Here is a 23,203-nt window from a genome sequence, read left to right on the forward strand (position 1 = left end):
TAATATCTTTATTGGAGTAATTACCTACGTATTATTGTATATGTGATCGGTTAATACGTATTACATTAATTAAGTAATTGGATCAAATATATAAAACTATTTGTTTAAAATTATTTTCACTCTTCTGACTTGATGAGTTACCTTATCAAAATTTATAAAAAAAAAATTGGAGATACGATCTTTTTGTTTCGAATTTTTATTGTTTTAAGTTTGCGTTATTAATGAAAAGTGTACATAACATAGTACATATACGTCAAAAAAATTAGTATGAGTGGCAAGAGATACTAAGTTAAATATTATATTTGATTGCATGTATTTAGAATAGTACATATATATCAAAAAATTATGATGTTATGAATTCTTTTCTTTAATTATGTTATTCTAGGACTATGAGATGTCTTTTAAGTTTACTTGATTTATGAAAATGAGTTCTTTCTTATTTTCATGAGTTACTTGATGTTTTGTTGTGATATATCTTGTTCATAATCTTATTAGATGTTAGATCTATATATAATCAATACTGTGATGTTCTTTTTAATAGTAGAATAATAGTTAAAATGTAACAATAAAATTCATAAACTTAAATTATTAGGTATTAAAATGAATGATAAAAAATTACTGAATTAATATTCTCTTTAATTATCAAAGCGATTCTTTGAAACATCTCATACTCTTATTGAATCCAATTTTCGATATTGGACTTGTAGAAATAATCTAAAACACTATCTAAGCATCTTACATCCATGTCGAGGCATGCATTTTATGTAAATATTCACTAAGTTTCCAAGTTTTCAATCATTTAAAACTTAAAATGTTAATTTTTCTATAAATATTACACTTTGAGAATTTTAAAACATACTGTTCATCATATATAGGTGTATATATTGTTTATCAAACTCTTAAACATGTAGGCATATAAGATATAAGATAATATCTTCTTAATTAAAACAAATTTTGAATAAAGTCTGCGGTCATATATAGTAATGTAACCTCAAATTAAATCTACATGTTTGGTGGTATAAATCATATAGGGAAAATTCTTTGATGGCTATAAAAATAGAATAAAGTGGGATTTTTTTATTTTATGAGCGAAATTTAGATATCATAAAAGACATCAAATATATATATCATATTTTACCACTTTAATTAATAATTATATTAGATATATACTAAAATTAATATATTTATTAAGATAAAATATATATTAGTATATAAAATATGTATTAAAAACAAATTAAATAATATATTTATATATAAATATAAAGTAATATAATATATTTTAGTATATTCATAATATTTTTGTTTATTAATTTGTTATGCTGTGCATTCAAATATAAACCATTTAAATGATGCTAACAACTCTCTTCTAGCTAGTGTATATTTTCCTCACGCTACAATAAATTTATACATTTGACTTTCAACTTTTTGTCCTTATTCTCAATCAGCGGTATTACTATTTTATTCACTAATTTAATGTCAAAACTCAAAACCGCTAGCAGCCCTTCTTACATAACATTTCGTAACCATGAATCCTGTACCAAAATATATATTAAAGAATAATGGCATTAATTTATAGTCAACATACATTAACCTAATCAAGTATACTTTTATATAAAATGTTAGTTGTGTTTCCAAGTCATACAAATAAGTCGTCGGTGATTTGGTTTAGAGGGTACGTATGTTTGATTTTCTTATCCTTATTCTTATCTATCTGCTTCATTACAATCAATACCACATTACAACTTGTGTTTTGTCTCCACAACTTGCCTCTTACATATATGAGAGAAAAATTAATACAAAATATACATAGAGTTTGGTAGAATATTCGCTATTGCTATAATATTCAAAGTGAATTATCATTAGATATACAAAGTGAAAGAAATTTACGTGGCAAAAGGCATAAATGTGGAGCAAGCCGACAGAATGAATGGGCCATGATGCCATGCATGTCTCCGAAGAAAATGAGATGGAAAAAGCATGCAATGATTCATTAATCATTATTGTTTATTTGTTGATCGATTTCGTTTCAATAACTAGTAGACCCTTTTAATATGTAGGATCAAATTATTAGGTAGCCATTTAAATTAGAAAACTACTTTAATAAAGAGACTAAAAATATTTTTTTTAAAGATGTTTACATATATTATGTTATTATTAAATATTTTTATTAAATTAGTTAATATTTGTTTTTTAATAAATCAGAAGAAAATCGATTTATTATAGCAATAATAATAAATTCAATTGTCTGTATTATAATTATTAGATCCGATTTGATCCGATTGAATTACATAATGTAACTAAATATCTTTAATTTTTTTTATAAAAAAATAAATATATCTCTAACTTTTTGTTTTACAAATATTTAAATTTTAAAAAATTTAAAAATATAATTAAATTTCTAAAAAAATTAAATTTATTGTTATTGTTATAAAAAAAATTGATTTCATTATAATTTGTTAAGAAATTAAAAAATAACTAATTCATTAATACATCCAATAATAATACAACACGTAACCATTAATTATAAAAAGACGTTTTACGTGTCTTTATAGAAGTATCCCTTCAAACTATTATTCAAAAAGAGGAGATAGCATACAACAAGGTTATGGATTTGGTGATTGGAACAAAATACACAAACATAGCATGTATATATTTAATTATGTATTATATTTGAAATATCCGTTAATTAGAATCAACACAAGTTTTTTGTGCATATATTGCTACCTTGCTCCTTAAGAATAAAATATAGCATTTCATTGTTTCAAATAAAAATTATTATTCATTGGTTTAGAAGATTATCAAATCAAATAATAAGAACAAAAGAAAAAAAATTATATGTAAAATAAAAAAAGTTTTTTAATGTATCTAAAACATCAATGTTCTAATAATCTTAATAGTTAATTTTAATTAATATATATTATATATTTTCACTATTAAAATTAACAATTAAAATATCGATATATACTTGAAACTTTTTCTATAAAATAATATTTTTTACTCGGAGCTAGCTATTGCTGTTAGCCGCCACAGAATGAGTCCATGAATCAATGCCATAACCTTTTTATTTTTATTTTTTTATTTTTTCCTTTGGACTTGTTGCCATAACATTTCAAGTAATCAAATGTCTCGATTATATTCCGAGATCAACGTAAAGACTAAAAAAGTCAGCAGTAAATATCTTGAATTTGCTAATATCTCCGTTGTATCTATTTGATTTGATGTGTTTCTAGAGTAGTACTAATAATACTGAATTAATTTATTAAGGTCCATGGAATATATATAGTGTTATGTCAACTAGTTATTAAGAGCAAGTGATAAGCCTTATACACATCTACATCAATTAGTATGAAAATTCAGTTATTATTTGTCATCTTAAGATCACAAATTATTTATATAGCCTCTAACCTATACATTATATCTTCTTAAATAATGTATTTTAAAGAGTTCTAATGTGTTTTTCACTTTTTTGTAAAAGAAGATGACAATAAAATCATAAGATGGATACTATATATGAAAACTTGACTACTTAGCAAACAAAAAAGAAAAGGAGAATATCATTGTTTTTTTTGGCAGTGACAGAAAAGCGTGAAATAAAAAAAAACTGTACCTAGTAATGGGTCATTGGGTCCATTCCGATAAATGGCCCAATACGCCGAAGAATCCAATTAATTTAGGTTAGTTTACCTTTGGACATCAAGTCTCAATACAAACAAGAGTATGCATTGAAGAAATACTAAATATGTCATCGTGGGAATCCCTAAGAAAATATTTAGGACTACCTGCAATTTGGGGAAGATCTCTAAATCGGGCTTTGTCGTGGATAGAAGAGAGAATTTTGAACAAGCTTGAAGGATGGAAAAAGAGGTTACTGAACCAAGCTGGCAAGGAAATTCTGATTAAAGCGGTGGGTTGTGCAAGCCATACCAGCTTACGCTATGAATGTGATAAAATTTCCCAAGCAGTTTTGCAAGAGAATCAATTCAAGAGTAGCGCGATTTTGGTGGGCGACATCCGGAAAGGAGAGAGGTATTCATTGGAAGAACTGGAATATAATAACAAAGAGCAAGATCGAAGAGGGATTGGGCTTCAAGGACTTAGAAATGCAGAATATAGCGCATCTTGCAAAACAAGCATGGAGAGCTTTGAAGAATCCAGATGCAATTTGGGTAAAAATTCTACAAGTTGTCTATTACCCAAAGGGCAATTTCTGGGAGGCGCAAGTTGGGAAGAATTCTTCGTGGATATGGAAAAGTATTCTGCATGGACGAGAATTGCTAAGGAGGAAAGGAAAGTGGAGTGTTGGAAATGGGTCAAAAATTAATATATGGAGGGATAATTGGATAGCTGAAGTAGGTAAGGTGCTGGGGAATGGTAGACAAGATAGTCAGAAAGTTGAAGAGCTCATTGAAGAGGGAAGGGGTTGGAATGAGAGCAAAATCAGAAGCATGTTTTCGCCAGAAATTTGTGATGCTATTATTAGAACCCCAATTAGTTTTGTGAATAAGGAGGATAATTTATACTGGCCTGCAAGAGATGATGGTATATATACTATAAAGACAGGTTATTTCGCAGCAAAAGGAGAATTTCAATCTCGAGATCATGGAAACCCATCCACAAGTGATGCTAGGAGGGAGTTATGGAAAGAAATTTGGAAAATGGAAGTTCCCTCTAAAATCAAATCATTTTTGTGGAAGGCAGCCCATGATATCGTGCCGGTAAATTCAAATTTGTTCAAGAAGAGAATTGCTGGGAGTCCTATATGCCAGATTTGTAATAAAGAGGTGGAAACAACAGAGCATGCATTATTGCTATGTGAGTGGACAAGGGCTGCATGGTTCGGAGCTGATTGTCAGTGTATTCCAACAACAGAAACAGTTACTGAGTTTGGAGACTGGTTTATGACTATCATACAAAAAATCAAATCAGTAGGGGGGGAGGAGGAAAATAGAAGAATTAGTAAAATAGGATTTCTGGTGTGGGAGATATGGAAGACTAGAAATCAGAAAGTGTACCAGCAGCAAGAAATTAATCCTAGCTGGACTATAAAGAGGGCTAAACTAATGGAAAATCTGTTTTGGAGAATAGCGGAAAAGAAGATAAATTTAAAAGAAAGACAGGTTCAAAAAGGAACGAGAGAGGTTCGTTGGAGGCCACCCCCTGCGGATTGGATCAAGGCAAATGTGGATGCTTCTTTCAAAAAGAATACAGGCAAAGGAGCTATAGCAGTGGTGTACAGAGATAATAGAGGAAAGATTTTATTAGGTTTCACAGGATTAATTCAAGCAAACTCAGTCACAGTAGCAGAAGCTTTAGCAATCAGACAAGCTCTAATCATTGCAAATAATTTGTTCATGGAAAAAGTTCTCATTGAATCAGATAATCTAAAAGTCATACAAGCAATTAAATCCAAGAGTCCAATTGGTGAAGCATGGGCAATTATTCAGGATATTCAGTTGTTATTGGAACAATTACCTGGTAGGGGCATAACTTGGACTCCCAGAGAAGGAAATCTTCTTGCACATAAAGTAGCCAGAGAAGCAGAATTAGGGAACCTTCATTCAAATTGGAGCATGCAACCACCACTAGAAATTCTGCGTGTTATGCACAATGAAAGTAAGAATCAATAGAATGAGCAAGATATGTGAAGAGACGAGCTATATAGAAACATCACCTGTTCTCATATTTCATTGATAATACAAAAAAAGAAACGTCTCTTAGCCAGAGCATTTGTGATCTGAGGCAAAAGCTCTAAGTGTTACCCAGAGTGACTCAGTCCAAAAAGAGGATAGCCCAGGTTTTGGCGTGAAAACAGGATTTCAGAAATGAGTCGGGTATCGCCCAGCAGCAAGGATCCCATGGAAGGTGCAGGAGCCATGTAAACGATTAATCAAGCAGCTTAGGTGGCGGTCAAGCGCAGAAGATGGCGGTCAAGCACTGTGTCCATTGATTCAGGGGAGTCGAGTTCGAAGAGGTTGCCGTCCACCTCTCCAGAGCTCAAATTCAATGCAGCCTGGCATCCACCACCCAAGGATTGGATAAAATGCAACATTGATACACAGGCAATGGTTTTACATGGATCTCAAGACAAGAAAATTCACTGGCTCATGAAGTAGCAAAAATGACTTACACATGCAACCTACAAAATAATTGGAGCTTCAAGTCTCCAACCCTCCTCAGGCTATAATCAAAATCATCAAGGAGGAATCGCAACTCTGCAGGGCATAATTTCATAGACATAGGAGGGATCCAATTTGAAGCGCGGGGCGTCGAGATTTTGCAAGAGCTCCTCATTGCTTCTAGCAACTTTCAGGGGTACAGAAGAAGGACATCAATCAGCTTCACAATCCAATGAATCCTCATAGTTGATGCTGCATCATTTGAGGGAAAAAGATAGGAAGATGTGTGTGCGCTTCAAAATAGATTGAATGAATTAGGATATTTAGGTTGGGTTGGGATTGGACAGATTGAATGAATTAGGATATTTAGGTTGGGCTGGGATTGGGCTGTGTTGTTCTTTTGGGTAGCTCAGGCCTTAATGGCCCTTGTCCAAAAAAAAAAAATGTACACCAAAAAATAATTGAGGTTAGTTTAATACCAAAATAAAAAATTGAGATTAGGTAGTTGGTTAACTGATTCACGTATAGACGAGAATACGTCACTAAATTTTTTGAATAATTTTAAAGTTGTCTAGCGTTCTTGCTATAACTTTAGGGTTAGTAAACATGTAATATTAAAACATTTTTAAGAAAATATAGAAAACTAACCTTAAATTAGTCAATATTAAACCATTTTAATTTTAAAATTTAAGATTTAATATTAAAAATTTATAATTTAAAATTTCAAAATCTCAAATAAACAGAACAATTTTATAAAAATTTATTATTTAACGTTATTATAATTTAAGCATGTTTTTTTGAAGGGTAATTTAAACATGTCAATACTACTTTAACAACGGAAAAGATAAACATAAATTAGCTTACTCATGAGTCATGACCCTAATAAACGCTAGTATTAACTAGTAAGAACAAATCAATTTATGTTGGTCGAGTAGTTAGCTAATTCGTTCGTTTAAGCAAATATCGAGAATTCAAACGAATTTCGTATTATGCATGCAGCAATTCATTGATATAAGTCTTTAAATGGAGCTTAAATTTGCGACAAATTAATTCTTAAATTTGCGACAAATTAATTCTTAACTTATGGGATTGAGAAATACTGTGAACAACTAAAAAAAATTTGCTAAGAACATCGAAATGTTTGAATTTGAGTTGATTCCCAAGAGCAGACAAAAAAAACCTTACGTGTAATAAGTGGTTGATGAAGTTTAAAGTGATTTGATGTTATTACTAAAATAGTGGAAAGTGAAAATACTGTGAATCTTGAGAGTCGGCAAGAGAGTCTTCTAAGATATAATGCATGAACCTATTAGAGTGTCTCTTGTGAAATACAAACCTTATCGATATTGATTACATCAGAGTCCCATCAAAAGGGAAATAACACGCGGCCACTATCAATTTTGAACTGCATTAATGCTGCCAAAATTCAAAATGCACACTGCTAACTATACATGATAATTTAATTTTTTATTATTATTACTACTACTGTTGTCATCACTGGCGACCGGGAAACAATACTTGTCCACCAACCAATTGGTTGTTATGCTTCGGGAAGCATAATTTGTCCACGTGTTGTATTTACTTCTGTTTCTACATTCACAGATAAAATAGTGATTCTTTATTCACACCTAATTTGATCTTATATTTGTTTCAGAGTACATTTGTCTCCATCAAAATATTGGAGGACATTGCGATTTTCGTTGACACTCTAGAATAGTTACATGGAAACGTAAATCCTTGTCTTGTGTTACATTTGTTGCATTATTACAGTGGATTTGGAGGTTTACTTGTGCAGCAGTAGCAACTTAAACTAGTCAGCTTTTTTTTCCATTTCCATTATTACATCCTTTAGTAAACCAAGCTACTAAATTTACAACAGCATTCTCTAGTATATTACATCAGAGGTTATTAATTAGGAACTACTTCAACATACGAGGCTAAGGTATGAACAGGCTCATATGCGAATTCCTACACCAATAACTGAGTCCTAACACCAAGGAAACAAAGGAAACACAAGGATCGGAGTCATGTGATCACTGCTTTTGAAAGCTAGCAATTGAAGAGCCTTAAAATATTGAGCTCTTCTTCTTTTGGTTGTAGTAGAGATGTGCACAAACACCCTCTTGCAACCTGCAAATGCACACAGCACATATTGTCAAAATAGAACAACAATGATGAATGTGATGCAGATTACTCAAAATCAAACAAAATGATTTTATTAGTTTTGAGTGTTATTAGTTATTACCATTGTCACGGCATTCATTTATGTAAAGATTCAACTAGTTTGCCCCACCAAGCCACCAGCAGATGCAGAACCAACCCAATCTGTTGGCTTAGTAATCAAATCCTCCAACTCAAGATAAATATTTGAGTCATTCACATCAAGTTCTTCATCAGCACCACCATTATTTTCCCCCAATAGGTTCTCTGTCATGGCATGATAAGCAGAAGGTACATCACCACCCCTTGAAAAACCATAGCTTCTCAAGCCTTGTACCTTGTTGCATAACTCACCTTCCAGAGGAGCAGGAACAGTTTGCTCTATCTTATTGCTAGTGTTCATCACATTTTCAGACAATAGTCCATCAAGTTCAGATTGCAATGTAGACAATTGTTGATGACCTTGTTGGCATCTATAATCAACACTAGGCGTTGGTTCCAGCAATCTGCGCCTCTTGAGCATGTCGGTGCCATCGAGCTCCCTCTTCCTCTTAATTTTTTGGAGGAGCTGTTCCACAAAGGCTGGCTTTCTGGCCATTCTGGTGAGGAAATATATCATCTGATACTGCTTCGTCTGGACGTTCTGAATCCGGTCCTGAACGCTTGAGATATGAACGTGGGAACTTTCTTGCTGTTGTCTCAGCTTCAGAATTTCAAGTTTGAGTATGTTTTGGTCCTCCTTCAGCTTCTCAACTTCAGCCTCAAGGCAAGGCTTAGCTGGGTCGATGAAAGCTCCTTGATGCAGTTTGTTGTACTTGCTTCTCCTCCTTATGTTCTTCAGCAAATGCTTCTTCCCTCCTTGGAATCCTTCGTTTGCAAACTCCCAACGATCTGAATCAACCTTCCTAAAGCCCTATAACACCAAAGGAAACATCAATCAAACATATTAGTAAATCTTGAAACCTTAAGGATCAAAAAGAATTCCAATGTCATCCAATTACAATCATCAACCACATATTGGAGACACTTCCAATGCTTATAGAATTAAACTACATACATGTTAATCCTCCAAAAGCAATTGATTTTCAAATATCCTATTTAATTTTGACACGCTGACAAATGTATATCACAACATTCATGCAGTACATGTAAAAGGTAATTAATGTAAAAGGTAATTATTTTTACAGTAACACGATAGAGTATCAAAATTAAATTCTATGTTACAACAAAAACTCATATATATATATATATATATATAAATGAAAAGTATAGAGTATCAATATATATATATATGAATTTAAAAGAACAAAACACTCAAATTTAGTATATATATGCATTTAATCGAACACATGGCGAACAAATGTTGAAAGAGTAAAGTGATTGGAGTATTGAACATGACTCACATAGGTATTGAGCTGGCGAATGAAGCTGGAGAAGTTGCTGTGCTTGAAATACTTTGGAAGAAGCACTTTGGCGAACTCGTGAGACTCCCAAACGATGAAGCTATCACGGTTCTCGCTCCACGAAACAATCGGGTCGGTTTCCGGATCCTCCACCATCTCGTACGTCTTCCTTAGAAACGGTGGCGGACCCGCCTCGTTAAGCCCTTCCATCGGTTTCGGCAACTCCACCGACGACGAAGATGACGACACGTTAACGGCGCCGTCATCAGCAACCTCCTCTTTGACGCGAGGCTCTTCTTCTTCCGTCACTTCCGAGTTGCTCTTCTTCTTATCAGACTCGTCGCTTGAAACGTCGTCGTTTTGCTGGAAGAAGCGGCAGGAAGACGTCACTTGCTCTGATTTGACTCTCACCATTTCCACTGGTTTTTCTTCCGCAATAGCTTTGTTGAACTGTGGCGGTGAGCAAGCCTGGCCGCCACCGCTTCCAGCGTGAGCAAGCACCACCATCTTAGAAGTTGGTTGAAATTGTGGTTTGTCGGTTTTTGAGGGATTGGAGTTGAGAGTAGAGTAAAGGTAGTGATGAGAGTGAGTGAGAGATTAAGAAAAGTGATGGACTTATAAGTTCCATTTATAGAAAAGGAGAAAGGTAAAAAATAATGATTTGTGGTAGTGAAAGAAAGAGAAGTTTGGGAGTTTGCGTGTGTGTATGATAGTCTATTTTTGGAAACTCAGCGGAATGGCCACGTTGTCCTTCCTTTTATCTTTACGTGCCATGTCTAGCAATTTACTGGACCCACTGCCGATCCCTATCATCTTATCCCTTTCACTCACGTATATACTTTGAGAAAGATTGATAATTAAGGATTATTAGATACAATTTAGGAAAGTTATTTTAAAATTGATTTTAATTAATATATATTATATATATTTTTTATAATTTAAATTAATAGTTAAAATAATTAAAATACCGATATTTTTAGTATATTTGATAATCTTTCATTTAATTTAACGTATTTAATTAAATTATTATTTAATAAATTTTAATTATTAAATTTATTTAGAATAATTATTCAAATTAATTTGTTTTTTAAAATTTGAACATTTATTTTTAAAATTTTAAATGTATAAAATAGTCTCTATAATATAATTTTTGTTCATCACTAATTGTAATTCTTAATGTAGTTATTAAATATTCACATGTGTCCTATAAATAAATTGATTCTTAAAATAAAATATATTTTTAATAAATAAACAGTAAATTCTTTTATGAAATAATAAATATATTTTTATATATGATAATTAATTAATAATTGTTACATATATACTAAAATTAGTTATTAAAATCAGTTATCAGTATAAAATATATTTTAAAATATAAAAATATATTAAAAATAAATTAAACTACACATATTTTTATACATAATCAAATTAATAACTAATTTTAGTGGCTGATTTTAGTGTATAAATAATATTTTTGTTATATATATATATAGTAACGTGATTAATTATTCTAATAATATAGTAATATTAAGACTACACACTTTTTTGCACATTTTTTTAATACTAAAAGTAATTAATAAAAAATATGAAATACCAAAAATTATATTTTATATTACAAAAAATATATAATTTACATAAAATAATACAAAAAACATTTGTGGTATTATTTTGATCTTTATGTTTATATAATTTTTTAAAAATAAATTTAAATTTTTTAAAATGAAAAAGTTAATAAAATAATAAAATTCAAAATTAATACTATTAATTTTATAAAATATATATTTTATTATCTTAATTTAAAAAAGATAATTCTTTATTTTATTATTTTATTAAAAAATAACTATCATCCTATCATATCATATTATTATTGATAGAACCAATAATGATAAAAATGACTGTATTTGTTGTCAATTAAAATTTTCTGATTAATCATGTTAAAATATAATTAGGCAAAAATGATAGTTAAAATATTTATATATATTATATTAAACAATTTAATTAATCATATTAAATAATATGATCATTTTTAACTACCACTAAAAATGAAATAATACTGCATTTGATTCTTAAATTTATGCATAATTCGTAATTTAGTTTTTGAAATTTTGTTTGTCTTTATTTAATTTTTAAATTTTACGAATGTGATTTATGTTAGTCTCTAAAATAATTTTTAATATACAGATGTTAATGAAATAGTGACATAAACAATTAGATGCAACGTATAAAATAACGTTGTTTTTGTTTTAACACTCAAATAATTTAAAAATAATATCACAAATGCTAGTTATTTAAAAAATTTTTCCAAAACAAGTGAATTAGTATCATCTTAAAACTAAACAGAGACTATTAAAATTTTAAGAACTAGTAACGAAACAATTAAACTAATAGCTTGTAGCATACATCATGAAAGACACGCAGACACATATGCATGCACACTGTTTCATTTCTATAATTCATACTCCCATTCAGGAATTTGTTTCATCTTTTCTTTCTTTTTATTTATTATTGAAGTTTGTAGCACAAGACATTCTCTTCCCTTTTTCTTCTTATACGGTGGATTCGCATGGTCACCTTTTTGTCGGCGAGAATCTGCATGGAAGCCAAGTGTCGCAATTCATAACCGATTCAATAATCTTCTGTTTCATAAATTCCAATGCTGCATCATTCTTTTGTTCTTTGTAGAGGCGTAGAGCCAATGATTCAATTCAGCAGTTTAATTGAGAGTGGATAAGTACTTTGCACGCACCTCGTAATTGGAACTGCCGATAATAGGGAAAGTTTCGGTGCCGATCGCACCCTCCAAAACCAAACTATGCGGGAACTTGCGTTGCAACCTTATCTCATGAATCATCATCAACTCACCTGCTTTTTTTTTTTTTTTTTCTGGTCAAGTGGATTGGACAGCCCCCAATCCTAGGCATTTCACCCATGTTTCACACACACACAACACACTCACACACACAACCATGGGTATCATGGGTTCTTAAACCACAACCAGTCTCAGCTGGGATTTGAACCCGGGTGCAGCATTGTATGAGGCGGACAGATATGCCAACTGTGCTGGATCTCAGCTGCAACTCACCTGCTTACCTAACCTTAATAACCGTGGGCCGGGCTTATTTTGGGGCTCAACGTGGCATGCCCTATCTACCTTTTCGGGATCATAACAAAACATGTGGCCCAAACTAAACCACCTAATAATTAAGGTAGTATTTGTTTTTCAATACAAAAAAAAAATGTTTTCGGATATTGAAATTGTGATTGAGAAATTTAGAATCAATATTATTATGTTTGATAATTAGATATTAAAACTAAAATTTTAATTTTGACACAAAATTTTAGACCATTCAGTATTTAAAAAAAATGAGAACACAAAGGACTGAAATTAAGAATTTGAAATTTTAACATTTTATTTATAATTAAGAATATTATAATAAATTTACTTATTTTTTGTCTGTATTTATCTTGAACCAAATAAAATATTAAAACATAACTCAATTTTGTACACTTTACATCAAATATAATAAAAGACTTAATTTAGCTTTTAGTTTTAGTTTCTCAATCTCAATCTTTCTTCCGAACACTGGCTAAATATTTATTGGAATTTTAGTGTGCGCTACATGATGGATCCACATGGGACTAGAAATTTTCAGGAGAGCTAGTTGTTCTTAGTATTTCTTTTATATTAACATTAAAAATATTAATAAAATAACTAACTATAATTTGATCAAATAGTTAGTTGTTTAATTCGTTTAAACAAGTGTCTTGAGACCGCAAAGGAAAAGACTAATTGATCCCAAGTTCACCAAGTCCTTGGCCTTCTTCCTTTAAAGTTGAATTCCTCACCTTCCATTACTAATTTCACTCGTCAACTTTTGCTGATGTTTATGTGTACCCGTGCCTTTCTTCACTCACTCAATTAAATTAGGCCCGCATGAACAATTCGGTGGCCAGTTATGGGTGCAATAGAGAAAGGTTAGGCAATTGCAAGGAGGAAACATGTACGTATACAAGACACCAAAGTAACTTTTCATGCCAAAAAGAAATAATATACATTATATTAGAACGAAGAATACAAGCATCATAGGAATTGATTGATATCCTAGGATAGTGTCCATTTCACATGAAACTTGTTTGGAAACCAAAATTTTAACTTGAGAAATATATTTTATTTGCACTCACTTCTACCATGTATACCAAACTGATATGCATCTCTTCATGTATTGTGATATAACAAGTGATAAATTCCACACCCCATCTAATTGTGAAAAAGAAATATATGTGCTACTTAATACAAAAATAAATCAACTTCCATGATAGATTAGAAGAATAAATATGAAACCAAATGTGCTGCTACTGTTACTTTCCAGACAAACTTCCAAATGCAAAAGTTTCAGAAAAACAGAAATAACAGGAATTTCAACAGCAAGATAAACTATGAGTTCATTTCAGAGTACAACTTGACGGCGTGCACAATTTAATCAATGTTTAGTCCTTACTCTAGGTGATGATACTTCCACAACTCAAACCACATTCCCAGAACATATGGCAGATCTTCTCTTCAGTTAACTTGTAAGCCAATTGAAAAGATAGCTTCTGGAGATACACCATCATCGCGGTTGGCATCAGCTGGCTGTTCCTGGTTGGATGTACCGACAGAGCTCGTACCACGTGGTCCACCTGCTGCCACTATTGGTGGTGGAGGAAGTAACCCTGCTCGCAGTAGAAGACGCTCTACTGCTTCCGAAGGTTGAGCTCCAACAGAAAGCCAATACCTTCACAAGGGTAAATGTGATGGAGATGTTTGGTTGGATGGTTTATTGATATATAAATTGATAAGGATTGCTTGATGGTAGTTGTGTAACAAGAAATACTCGCCTTGCACGAACTCAATAGATATCAAACTTAACTATAACATATTCCATCCCTCTTTTACCCCAATGAAACATACTCTTATAGAGACAATTTACATGTAATTTAATCCTTAACAAATCATAGAAATACAAAACATGAACCTATGGAAGTCCTTTTGATTGTATTCCAACATTACCAACATGAAAATATCTTTTCCAAATCAGTTAGTTAAAAAGGCATAATTGTAGGGACATATGTTAACAAATTCAGAAAACTTCAAGGAAAGAAGAAAGCAAAATATAATATTTAGTTCTTCAGGAGGATGTGATAAGAACTACTCCAGATATGGTTTTAGCATTTCATTCTCCCATTTTCTACAAGGAGACATCATGTTCAGAATAATTAAGATATGTTAACAATAACATTGTCCCTTGAATTATAACTAATTTCACCTAAACTGATGTAGATGTATTAGAGAACTTGTATAACAGAAAGTTACTCACTTCACTCTCTCGAATTTGAGAGCCATCTTTCTGTCACTATCATTCCCTGTAAAAAAGGAAAAAGAAAAAGAAGAAGTAAGAAACCAATTAGCATCCTTGGTCCTCCTTCTCATTCCTAATCCTCAGTACTTAAATAATTTCGGTTAATAATCAAAAGGATCCTTTCAGTTTCACTCAATTAATTATCCTTTAACACTGACAATATAACAAACAGAAGGAGAACCTGCCAAAGGGTCATAGAAACCGAGAATTTCGAGGGAGCCACCATCTCTGGTGGATTTGCTATCAGCGGCAACGATACGATAGAAGGGGCGGTGGGTGCAACCAAACCTTGCAAAGCGAATCCTCACCGTCATTGTGATGCTGCAAGGGAGTGAAAATTGGTTAGGGATGAGGAAGGAGAAGTAGAGTGATAGAGAGACAAGTGGTGTTACCGTTAGTGGAATACAATAACTGAAGCCTGAAGCCTGAAGCCCGAAGCCCAACGTTTAATAGATATGACTTCGTTTCAGTGTTGGTCGCCTTATCCACTTATCTATCTACTCACCTTCAAGGAAAATGCTCTTGTGGTCTCTTCTCTTGTTATTGTAGAAGGGAAATTTTTTTCTAATAGTAAAGTTAGATAAACAGTCAAAATTGTAGTTGTGTATTATTATACATGATGTCTTTATTTTTTAATATTTTTCTATAAACAGAAAACAGTTTTTATTCTTCATTAAAAATAACCACTAATTAAAAAACACTTCTCATTACACAATTAACTTTATTATTTTTTTTAAACATTCCAGGTAATAAGTCGACATTTCTGGGACCAAAACACCCCCAATCCTATTGACCTAAAAACAGGTTAGAAAACATTCACTGTCTTGTATTAGCATGTCTTCTCTTCATTGTTTGGTAATCCATACTTCAGTGACTGCCACCCTTTTTCCCTCCCTTGTCTCTCTTGGGATCCAGGTCCTCCCTACACCCCTCCGCCAATTTCCAATTTGCAACTCCTTCGTGACTTCATACATCTTACATGAACTTGCTACATTACTTGATTCTTTCAATATTTCCATGTACGGATTTAAATCTTCTAAATTTTAAATTTCATTTTAAAAAATAAAATATAACCTCTCATCATTTACTTTATAAATAAAACCAAAAATAAATATAAAAAAATTTATTCAATAGTAAAAAATCAGACTTTATCTTCTAAAATAAAATTTAAAAATTTAAAAAATCCAAATTCTAAGTATACATCTTTTCAAGTGACACTAGTTCGTCAAAGACTGGGTGATCAAATGATACTACTTTAGTATTTCCGAACATCATGATGATGATGCTATGCCATTATTAAATGTTCCATTTCCATTATATACGATATACGAACTCCAATAACTTTTTGTCACCGCTCACCCCTTCGAAAAGGCACTACACTACAACAAATTCTCTTAATATGGTTGGTGGGGTAGAAGTTGTGTTTTGTCTTAGCAATTGGGGTATTCAAAAATCAATTGACAAACTGAACAAAACCGCGAACATCCTTGAATGGCTTACAATCAACAGCAACAAGTAAACCACAAACTCCCACTATATATTTGAAGTATACGAGACACAAATACAAAGTCCAGCAATAACAATCATAGCATCCTAACACTATATAACAACATTCTCTCCAAAACATGTAGGGAAAATAGGAGAATGGGGACCAACAATTCAAACTACCAAGACCTTAAAAGAGAAAAATGAATTAAGCATCATAAAACAAAACCGCATGAACCCCACTATTTCAACAGACATTCTCCAACAAGAAAGCTTTCAGCTACTGCATAAATCATAATAGATAAACTTCTACTGCTGCTTGCACTCTGGAGGCCGCTCACCCTGTTGACCTTCACCAGCCGGTGCTCTTCCACCCTTCTGAAAATTTCCAGCCAATATTGAAACAAGTTAGAAAGAAGAAACTTATGGGCCTCAGCATCAAGCCCTATTTCATTTATAATTTAGATTACAAAATTGACTATCTTACCTTATGTGATGGCTGAAATGACATTCCAAACAAAATCATCGCCACAGTGGAGGTGATGGCAAGAAATAAAATACTTTAGTACAAAACTAACTAAATAAATAGAAGTGTTTCAGCATTTCAAAGCAATTAACATGAAGTACCTTCTTTTTGGTCTTGGTTTCTTCATCCTCATCCTCATCATCCTCATCCTCATCTTCCTCATCATCATCATCCTCTTCATCATCCTCCTCAATGTCGTCTTCATCATCATCTTCCAGGTCTCCAAACTCCTCGCCTTGAATGGCCTCACCAGTAAACCATGACACGGCATGAGGTATAATCTTATCCCTTATTGTTGACCTGAACAAGTGTGATATGAGAGAATTCATCAATCCTGGATTCAGAAAACAACATTGAAAAATATCAGAGGGAATGGAAGGAAACAATTAAGCTCACCCAATGTCATAGTCTTGTTCCATCTGATTCTGAAGTTCCTCGGCCTGTTAAAGAGAACATTAATTAGCTCTGGCAAATAATCTGGTCATATCTACCAGCTTAACAGCAGGTTTTCAAATTTACAGATTTTTACTTCTGCTTGTGTTCCTCTTAAAGATTTAAACTAAAGACTTCCATAACAAATTACTGTAAAAAATAAATAAAATAAAATAAAAGATTTACCATATCTTCATCAATATCTTCATCATCTTCAGGAACTTGTGGTGGATTGAAGAAATTGAAGAAACTTTCACAGTTTTCAGTCTTTGTAATAGGTTTTGCGTTCTTTGAACCCTTCTTGGGCTTTTTCTTAAGAATCTTCTGCGTCAAGCATTTCCCTGGGTGCCACTGAATTTCAGTCCTACAGGAAAAAGTAACCACCAAATTTATTTAAGAAAAAGCCAACCCATTGTGACACAATAGAGTTGTGGATAGCTAATAATGCAATTGCAATAAAGTGGAAAAGGGAAAAAAATAGCTAACCCAATTGCTTTTTCCAATATTGGCTCATCCTCATCAATCATGTGATATGTTTTTGTCAAAACAGTGTTTGTGAAATAAGGATTAGTATCGAAATAAAACTCAAGCTTGAATCCTTTTGGGTTGTCTATCCTGCTCCACTTGATATCTTTGAGAAACTTGAGAGCACCTTCATCACGCTCTGAAATCTATTTCACAAAGACTTAAAATTAGACTTGGTTCCAAGACATAAAAATAAACATTTAAAAGAAAAAAAGGAGTTGCTATTGAACAGAACCAACTAACCTCTTCAACTAACACTGAGACTTGGTTGCAAGACATAAAATAAACATTTAAAAGAAAAAAAAATGAGTTACTATTGAATAGAACCAACTAACCTCTTCAGCTAACACTTCATTGTTTTTCATTGCATTGAGCCAAAAAGCAGGTACTCCTTTTTCTACAAAACCAAATCAAAATGATCAGTGAATGAATTGAAATGCTATTTAAAGAAAAGGTGTGATCTTGTAATTAGTACCTTCATCCTCTTCAGCATCTGCAGTTTTCTCCTCTGCTATTCCTTCAACTTCAGTAACACCATTAACTATCTCAAAGCGCTGCATCCATTAAGAAATGGTTGAGGGATACATATTTTTTCCCTTTTTCCGGTAAAAGGATTACATAAAATAGAATGTAATCACATAAAACGGCTCCGCAGATCACAGTGTAATAAGATCCGCAGGTTCCTATCAAGATGTGAAACAAATGAACATTCTTGCTCTTGGTCCAATCATAGCATCATAGCTTGTAGCAACCAGCAACGTGGCATTGGACCCGGAGATAAAGATATACTGAACATCCATCATTGCAATAAAATTCAAAACCATGATGTTTGAATTCTAATATTGCAGATGAAAGAATTAAGTTTCACAAAGTATACAAAACAGACACAGTATGCAAAACCATATGCAACTTCACTCTCTACAGTCTACAACAACAGATTACTTAGGGTACCTTTGTATACAATGGCTGATACATTTTTTGGTACTTGGCCTCAAGAGCTGCCCTCTCCTCAAAAAATTTTGCCTCTAGCTCATCATGTTGACCCTGCAAAAAGTCCAAGTAACACAAGTACTCAACAATACAAATAATAACACAATGAAAACATATGAAGAAGAAATCTGAAAATCCCATGTAAGCTAGTAATACAGCGGTGAAAAACCTTCCGGAAGCAATGGCGTTTACCTGGATCTCTCTGAGGACCTCAACCCTCTTCCGCACACTAGGTGTCAGAGACTCTAGAACATCGGAGTGCTGCCCCGCGAGACTCTGTATCTTGTTCTGCACACACAAAAAATGAGCAAAAGATTAAATTACTAAAAATCACATGATTCCACCAAAAGTTGGTAACCTAATTAAGGAAGCTAAATCCAAATGTTAAGACTCAAGTCCAAAGCAAGTCCAATTAGCATGCAGTTATATAGATATACCTTGAGAGCGTTAACAAGGTCAGCTCTGTTCTCTTGGATGAGAGCTTGAGCACGAAATGAAAGCAGAAGCGAGTCAGAAAAACAAAGACAGAAGAAAAATCAATAGAATCGGAGAATTGAAACGAAAATAAGAAACGATGAGTGAAGATAAGGTTGTGTACCAGTAGTGAGATCCGAAACGTTGAAGGCATCTTTGTCGTTGCTCATTGTGACGAAGAAGAAGAAGAAGAAGTGAATAAGAAAAGAAGAAGGAGGAGGTAAAACCAAAAACCCTAGAGGAGAAGGGTAACGGAGAAAAAGGGGGGTTGGGTTTCAGGGTCGCTAAATAACGTGGCCACCCTCGAATGAATCCTCTTCCTCTCAATTTTCTAAACCCTCTTACGCCTCCTCTATTTATTGCCTACTAGGGCTTCCTTCTTTTTTTCTTCTCTTAATTTTATTTATTAGTTTAAATTAATTATTATTGTTATTTGTAAAATTCATAAAAGTGTATTAGGTTTCCGTGGACATTCCTTTCTTGACAAGCTTTTATGGGGGCCCAACCAGCTTAGCCTGCTTCACAAAGCCTCTTCGTGTATGGCCCAGTCCCAGGAAAAAAATTTTACCTAACTAGTATTTATTATTCAGACAAAAAAAATGTATTTATTATTTAATTAATTTTAAAACAATTAACTAATTTAGATTGATCGAGTGGTCAGTTCACTCGTCTGCTTAAGTAAGTGTTTAGGATTTAAATCTCGGCTTATATATACAGCAACTTATTAACTAATAGTAAATTCTTAAATAGAACTCAAATTTACGATAAATTAATCACTAACCTATTAAGTTAAGGAATACCGTGAGCAACTAAATTAACCATGCATTAAAAATTTAGAACACATACAATTGAATTTAGGAATCATGAACGTGTATGTAATTAGTGTAGTAGTAGTATCTACTATTATTATTAAATAATTAACATGTTTTATTAAAAATGTAAACTATTAAAATTGTGACGTCTGTGGTAACTTCACTATTAAATTACCTATAATGACTATAGTCACTAATTCATTTTATATTCGACATTTAGGCGCTAAATAGGATTAAGTGGTTAACTCATTTAGATCATTCATTTGGAGTTTAATATCTAGCAACACTAAATGGTGTTTAACTCATTTAGACATGGTTTAAAATAAGATGAAAAGTAAAAATTTATTAATAATTATTTTCATATGAAGTTGATAATTAAAAATTGTTAAATAATTTGATAAATTTGACTAAATTATCATCCGACGACTCTTGACTATTAACTTCACATAAAGACAACTATATATAAATATTCACCTTAAAATAAATAAAATTTTCATTCGAAAAAAAACTAAAATATTTAAAGTCAAAAACAAATTAAGAGTTTTATTTTTAATTTCTAGCTACTTCCACATTCTTTATTCTCTTAGCAAACAAAAAGAATTGAACCCTCTACAAAACTTCTAAATATAAAAAATAGATTCATAAGTCATAACAACCACCTACAAACAAATTATTAGTTTATGATTCGGCCGTTACAAATTCAACATCATAAATCGGCATTGTCATTCATAACTCGGTATTATTCACGTTATTATTCAGAAAGGTGGCGTTATAATTCGACATTAAAGTTATTGATCGGCAATAACGTCATTAATCGGCCACTTACATTACAACTCGACTCAATGGACTGCTTTCTAAATGTGAAATGTCCAACCTAGTTATTGCTCTTCAATACAGGCAATAAAGCAAGAGCATAACCAACTTGCGTAGAGCCACCCATAAAAGGTATAATCTTCCATCCTAAAAGACGCATTGAATACTCAATTCTCACTTAAGTTTCGGAGTGCCTTTGCAGGTACACTCTCCCCTTATTTCTTGCTCAAAGCTCTACGCAATTAGACACCCTCTTGAAGTAAAGCTCGGATTACCACAAAGTTCGATGGTCAGCACCGAAGATAACAGCTCGGCGTCGATTCCCAAAGACAGAGCTCCTCCTCCAGGTATCCATACAAGAACAATTGGCACCCACTGTGGGGCCGAGAATATAATCCCTTCCATATATCATCGGCCTCAAGGTTTTCACTTGAAGTCATGGCTGAACGACTTCCACCCACATCATCCGAACTACTTCAAATTGTGACCGAGTTGCGGCAAGCCATGGCCGAAGAGAACCAAAGAATGGCAAATCAAATTGCCAACTTGAATAACACCCGAACAGAAAACAACAACGACCGACAAGAAGAAACCGAGCATCAGTCAGGGCCGACACATGTCTCTGACACTGCTCAGCACGAAGAGGAGCAACCCGAGCATAATGAAAAAGCTCGGCCAGACAATGAGGACGACAATCAGGAAAGCTCCCCTAGACCATTCACAGCAGAGGTGATGAACTTCGTGCTACCCCGAAGGTTCACCCTGCCGACCACCCTAACTCCCTACGATGGGTTAGGTGATCCGAAGACATCAAGAAATTCACATCCATAATGATAGTAAACGGTGCATCTGATAAAGTTTTATGTCGTTGCTTTCCATCTTACTTAGACGGTCCTGCACTTGATTGGTTTTGTTCTTTGCCTGCAGGTTCTATTTCTCGATTTCGAGACATATCAAAGCCCTTTGAGGAGCACTTTGCTGGATCGGCCATCTACCTGCATCACTCTGATTATCTGAACACAATCAAGCAAGGCCAACACGAAAGCCTCAAGGACTACATGACGCGCTTCACAAAGATAGCCATAAGTATATCCGACCTCCACCCCGAGATGGAATTGCACACCATAAAAAGCGGATTGCGACCGAGAAAATTCCAGGAAACTATTGTTGTGGCCAAACCTAAAACTGTGGCCGAATTCTGCGAAAAGGCAAAAGGTCAAATCGACATCGAGGAACTCCAACAAGCTCGAAAAACAGTAAAACATCATTACAGAGACGATGATAGAACTCGAGACAAAAAGAAGAACTTCAAACCGACTTCGCGGTATGAGTCCTACACTCAGTTCAACACCAAGTGTAAACCCCGGTTAAATTAGTAAATAATTAGTCAATAAATTAGTTTTTAATAAAGAAGATTAGAAATGTAAAAATTATATTAAATTAGGATAGAGCTCGTCGAAACGAGAATTTTGACACCAATTTCGAAGAAAACGGTCCAAGATTGGAACGAACGGGTCGAACCGGTTGAACCGGACCCAAACCGGACCATCGGTTCAACCGGACCAATTCATTAAAAGAAGCCGAACTCCTTTCTCTCCCTCATTTGGATGCAGCATCATGAAACACTCCAGGGAGGGGAGAAAGCTTCCGTAACCTTACGGTAAACTTCCGATCCCCGTAACTTCTCCGTCCGAGCTCCAATCGCCGCACCGTTTGCGGCCACGCGTTCACTGCGTCAAGCTCTATATTTCTACCAGAACAATTTCATAGGTAACTCATTATTTTACACTCAGCCTTCATTTCCCCCAATTTTCAAATTTTAAGTGGGAATGTTGAATTTCTTTGATTTCTGATGTTTTAGGATCCAATTAGCTTGAGGGAAACGTTCACCCTTGCTTATGTGAAGCTTGGGTAAGGTGAGGATATGATAATTCTATTTTTTTTTAATTTGATATTTGAGTATTAAATTGGATATATATGTGTTATAAATGTGTATTAGGTTGTAAATAAATAATTGGAGCTTGAAATTGTGAATATTGGAACTTGGAGGAAGCTGATTAGTTGAATT

General features: G+C 33.2%; 3 protein-coding genes and 1 non-coding gene across 5 annotated transcripts; all 4 read right to left on the reverse strand.

Moving 5' to 3' along the window:
* Positions 1–7,606: 7,606 nt before the first annotated feature.
* Positions 7,607–10,272, reverse strand: LOC130973618 (heat stress transcription factor A-7a-like). The gene is made up of 3 exons (XM_057898242.1): positions 9,680–10,272; positions 8,362–9,189; positions 7,607–8,246 (listed from the first exon to the last, which is right to left on the reverse strand). Exons 1-2 carry the CDS (start codon positions 10,184–10,186, stop codon positions 8,392–8,394), a joined length of 1,305 nt encoding a protein of 434 aa, XP_057754225.1. The 5' UTR covers positions 10,187–10,272; the 3' UTR covers positions 7,607–8,246; positions 8,362–8,391.
* A 3,707-nt stretch (positions 10,273–13,979) lies between these two features.
* Positions 13,980–15,647, reverse strand: LOC130946047 (30S ribosomal protein S16-1, chloroplastic-like). Its single transcript, XM_057874758.1, has 4 exons — positions 15,471–15,647; positions 15,260–15,399; positions 15,037–15,082; positions 13,980–14,454 (listed from the first exon to the last, which is right to left on the reverse strand). Exons 2-4 carry the CDS (start codon positions 15,390–15,392, stop codon positions 14,241–14,243), a joined length of 393 nt encoding a protein of 130 aa, XP_057730741.1. The 5' UTR covers positions 15,393–15,399; positions 15,471–15,647; the 3' UTR covers positions 13,980–14,240.
* A 947-nt stretch (positions 15,648–16,594) lies between these two features.
* LOC130969536 (nucleosome assembly protein 1;3-like) lies at positions 16,595–19,869 on the reverse strand. 2 transcript variants are annotated; one of them, XM_057895303.1, is made up of 12 exons: positions 19,635–19,869; positions 19,474–19,517; positions 19,229–19,324; positions 18,998–19,090; positions 18,522–18,600; positions 18,382–18,443; positions 18,008–18,192; positions 17,708–17,885; positions 17,486–17,529; positions 17,191–17,389; positions 17,051–17,062; positions 16,595–16,941 (listed from the first exon to the last, which is right to left on the reverse strand). In XM_057895303.1, the coding sequence occupies exons 1-12, from the start codon at positions 19,678–19,680 to the stop codon at positions 16,873–16,875; spliced, it is 1,107 nt and encodes a 368-aa protein (XP_057751286.1). In that variant the 5' UTR covers positions 19,681–19,869; the 3' UTR covers positions 16,595–16,872. The 2 variants fall into 2 exon arrangements, with proteins under 2 accessions (XP_057751286.1, XP_057751295.1); XM_057895312.1 differs by lacking the exon at positions 17,051–17,062.
* LOC130954391 (small nucleolar RNA snoR2/U65) lies at positions 18,673–18,818 on the reverse strand. Its single transcript, XR_009076295.1, has one exon. It is a non-coding gene; the product is annotated as a small nucleolar RNA snoR2/U65 (small nucleolar RNA).
* Positions 19,870–23,203: the final 3,334 nt, after the last annotated feature.

Source organism: Arachis stenosperma, chromosome 1, assembly GCF_014773155.1.
Source record: "Arachis stenosperma cultivar V10309 chromosome 1, arast.V10309.gnm1.PFL2, whole genome shotgun sequence".
In the NCBI taxonomy this organism is placed as follows: domain Eukaryota; kingdom Viridiplantae; phylum Streptophyta; class Magnoliopsida; order Fabales; family Fabaceae; genus Arachis; species Arachis stenosperma.

Bases quoted from the DNA above. Each gene is read 5' to 3' on its own strand.
- LOC130969536 (XM_057895303.1), bottom strand. From the start codon at position 19,680: ATGAGCAACGACAAAGATGCCTTCAACGTTTCGGATCTCACTACTG. The intron at 19,325-19,473 runs GTATATCTATAT...TTGTGTGTGCAG, and splicing joins ACCTTGTTAACGCTCTCAAG to AACAAGATACAGAGTCTCGC. The intron at 17,530-17,707 runs GTAAATCTTTTA...TCTCTTTAACAG, and splicing joins AAGATATTGATGAAGATATG to GCCGAGGAACTTCAGAATCA.
- LOC130946047 (XM_057874758.1), bottom strand. From the start codon at position 15,392: ATGACGGTGAGGATTCGCTTTGCAAGGTTTGGTTGCACCCACCGCCCC. The intron at 15,083-15,259 runs GTTCTCCTTCTG...CCTTTTTTACAG, and splicing joins TTTCTATGACCCTTTGGCAG to GGAATGATAGTGACAGAAAG. The intron at 14,455-15,036 runs GTGAGTAACTTT...ACCCTTGTGAAG, and splicing joins CTCAAATTCGAGAGAGTGAA to GTATTGGCTTTCTGTTGGAG.
- LOC130973618 (XM_057898242.1), bottom strand. From the start codon at position 10,186: ATGGTGGTGCTTGCTCACGCTGGAAGCGGTGGCGGCCAGGCTTGCTCA. The intron at 9,190-9,679 runs GTGAGTCATGTT...TTGGTGTTATAG, and splicing joins TTCGCCAGCTCAATACCTAT to GGCTTTAGGAAGGTTGATTC.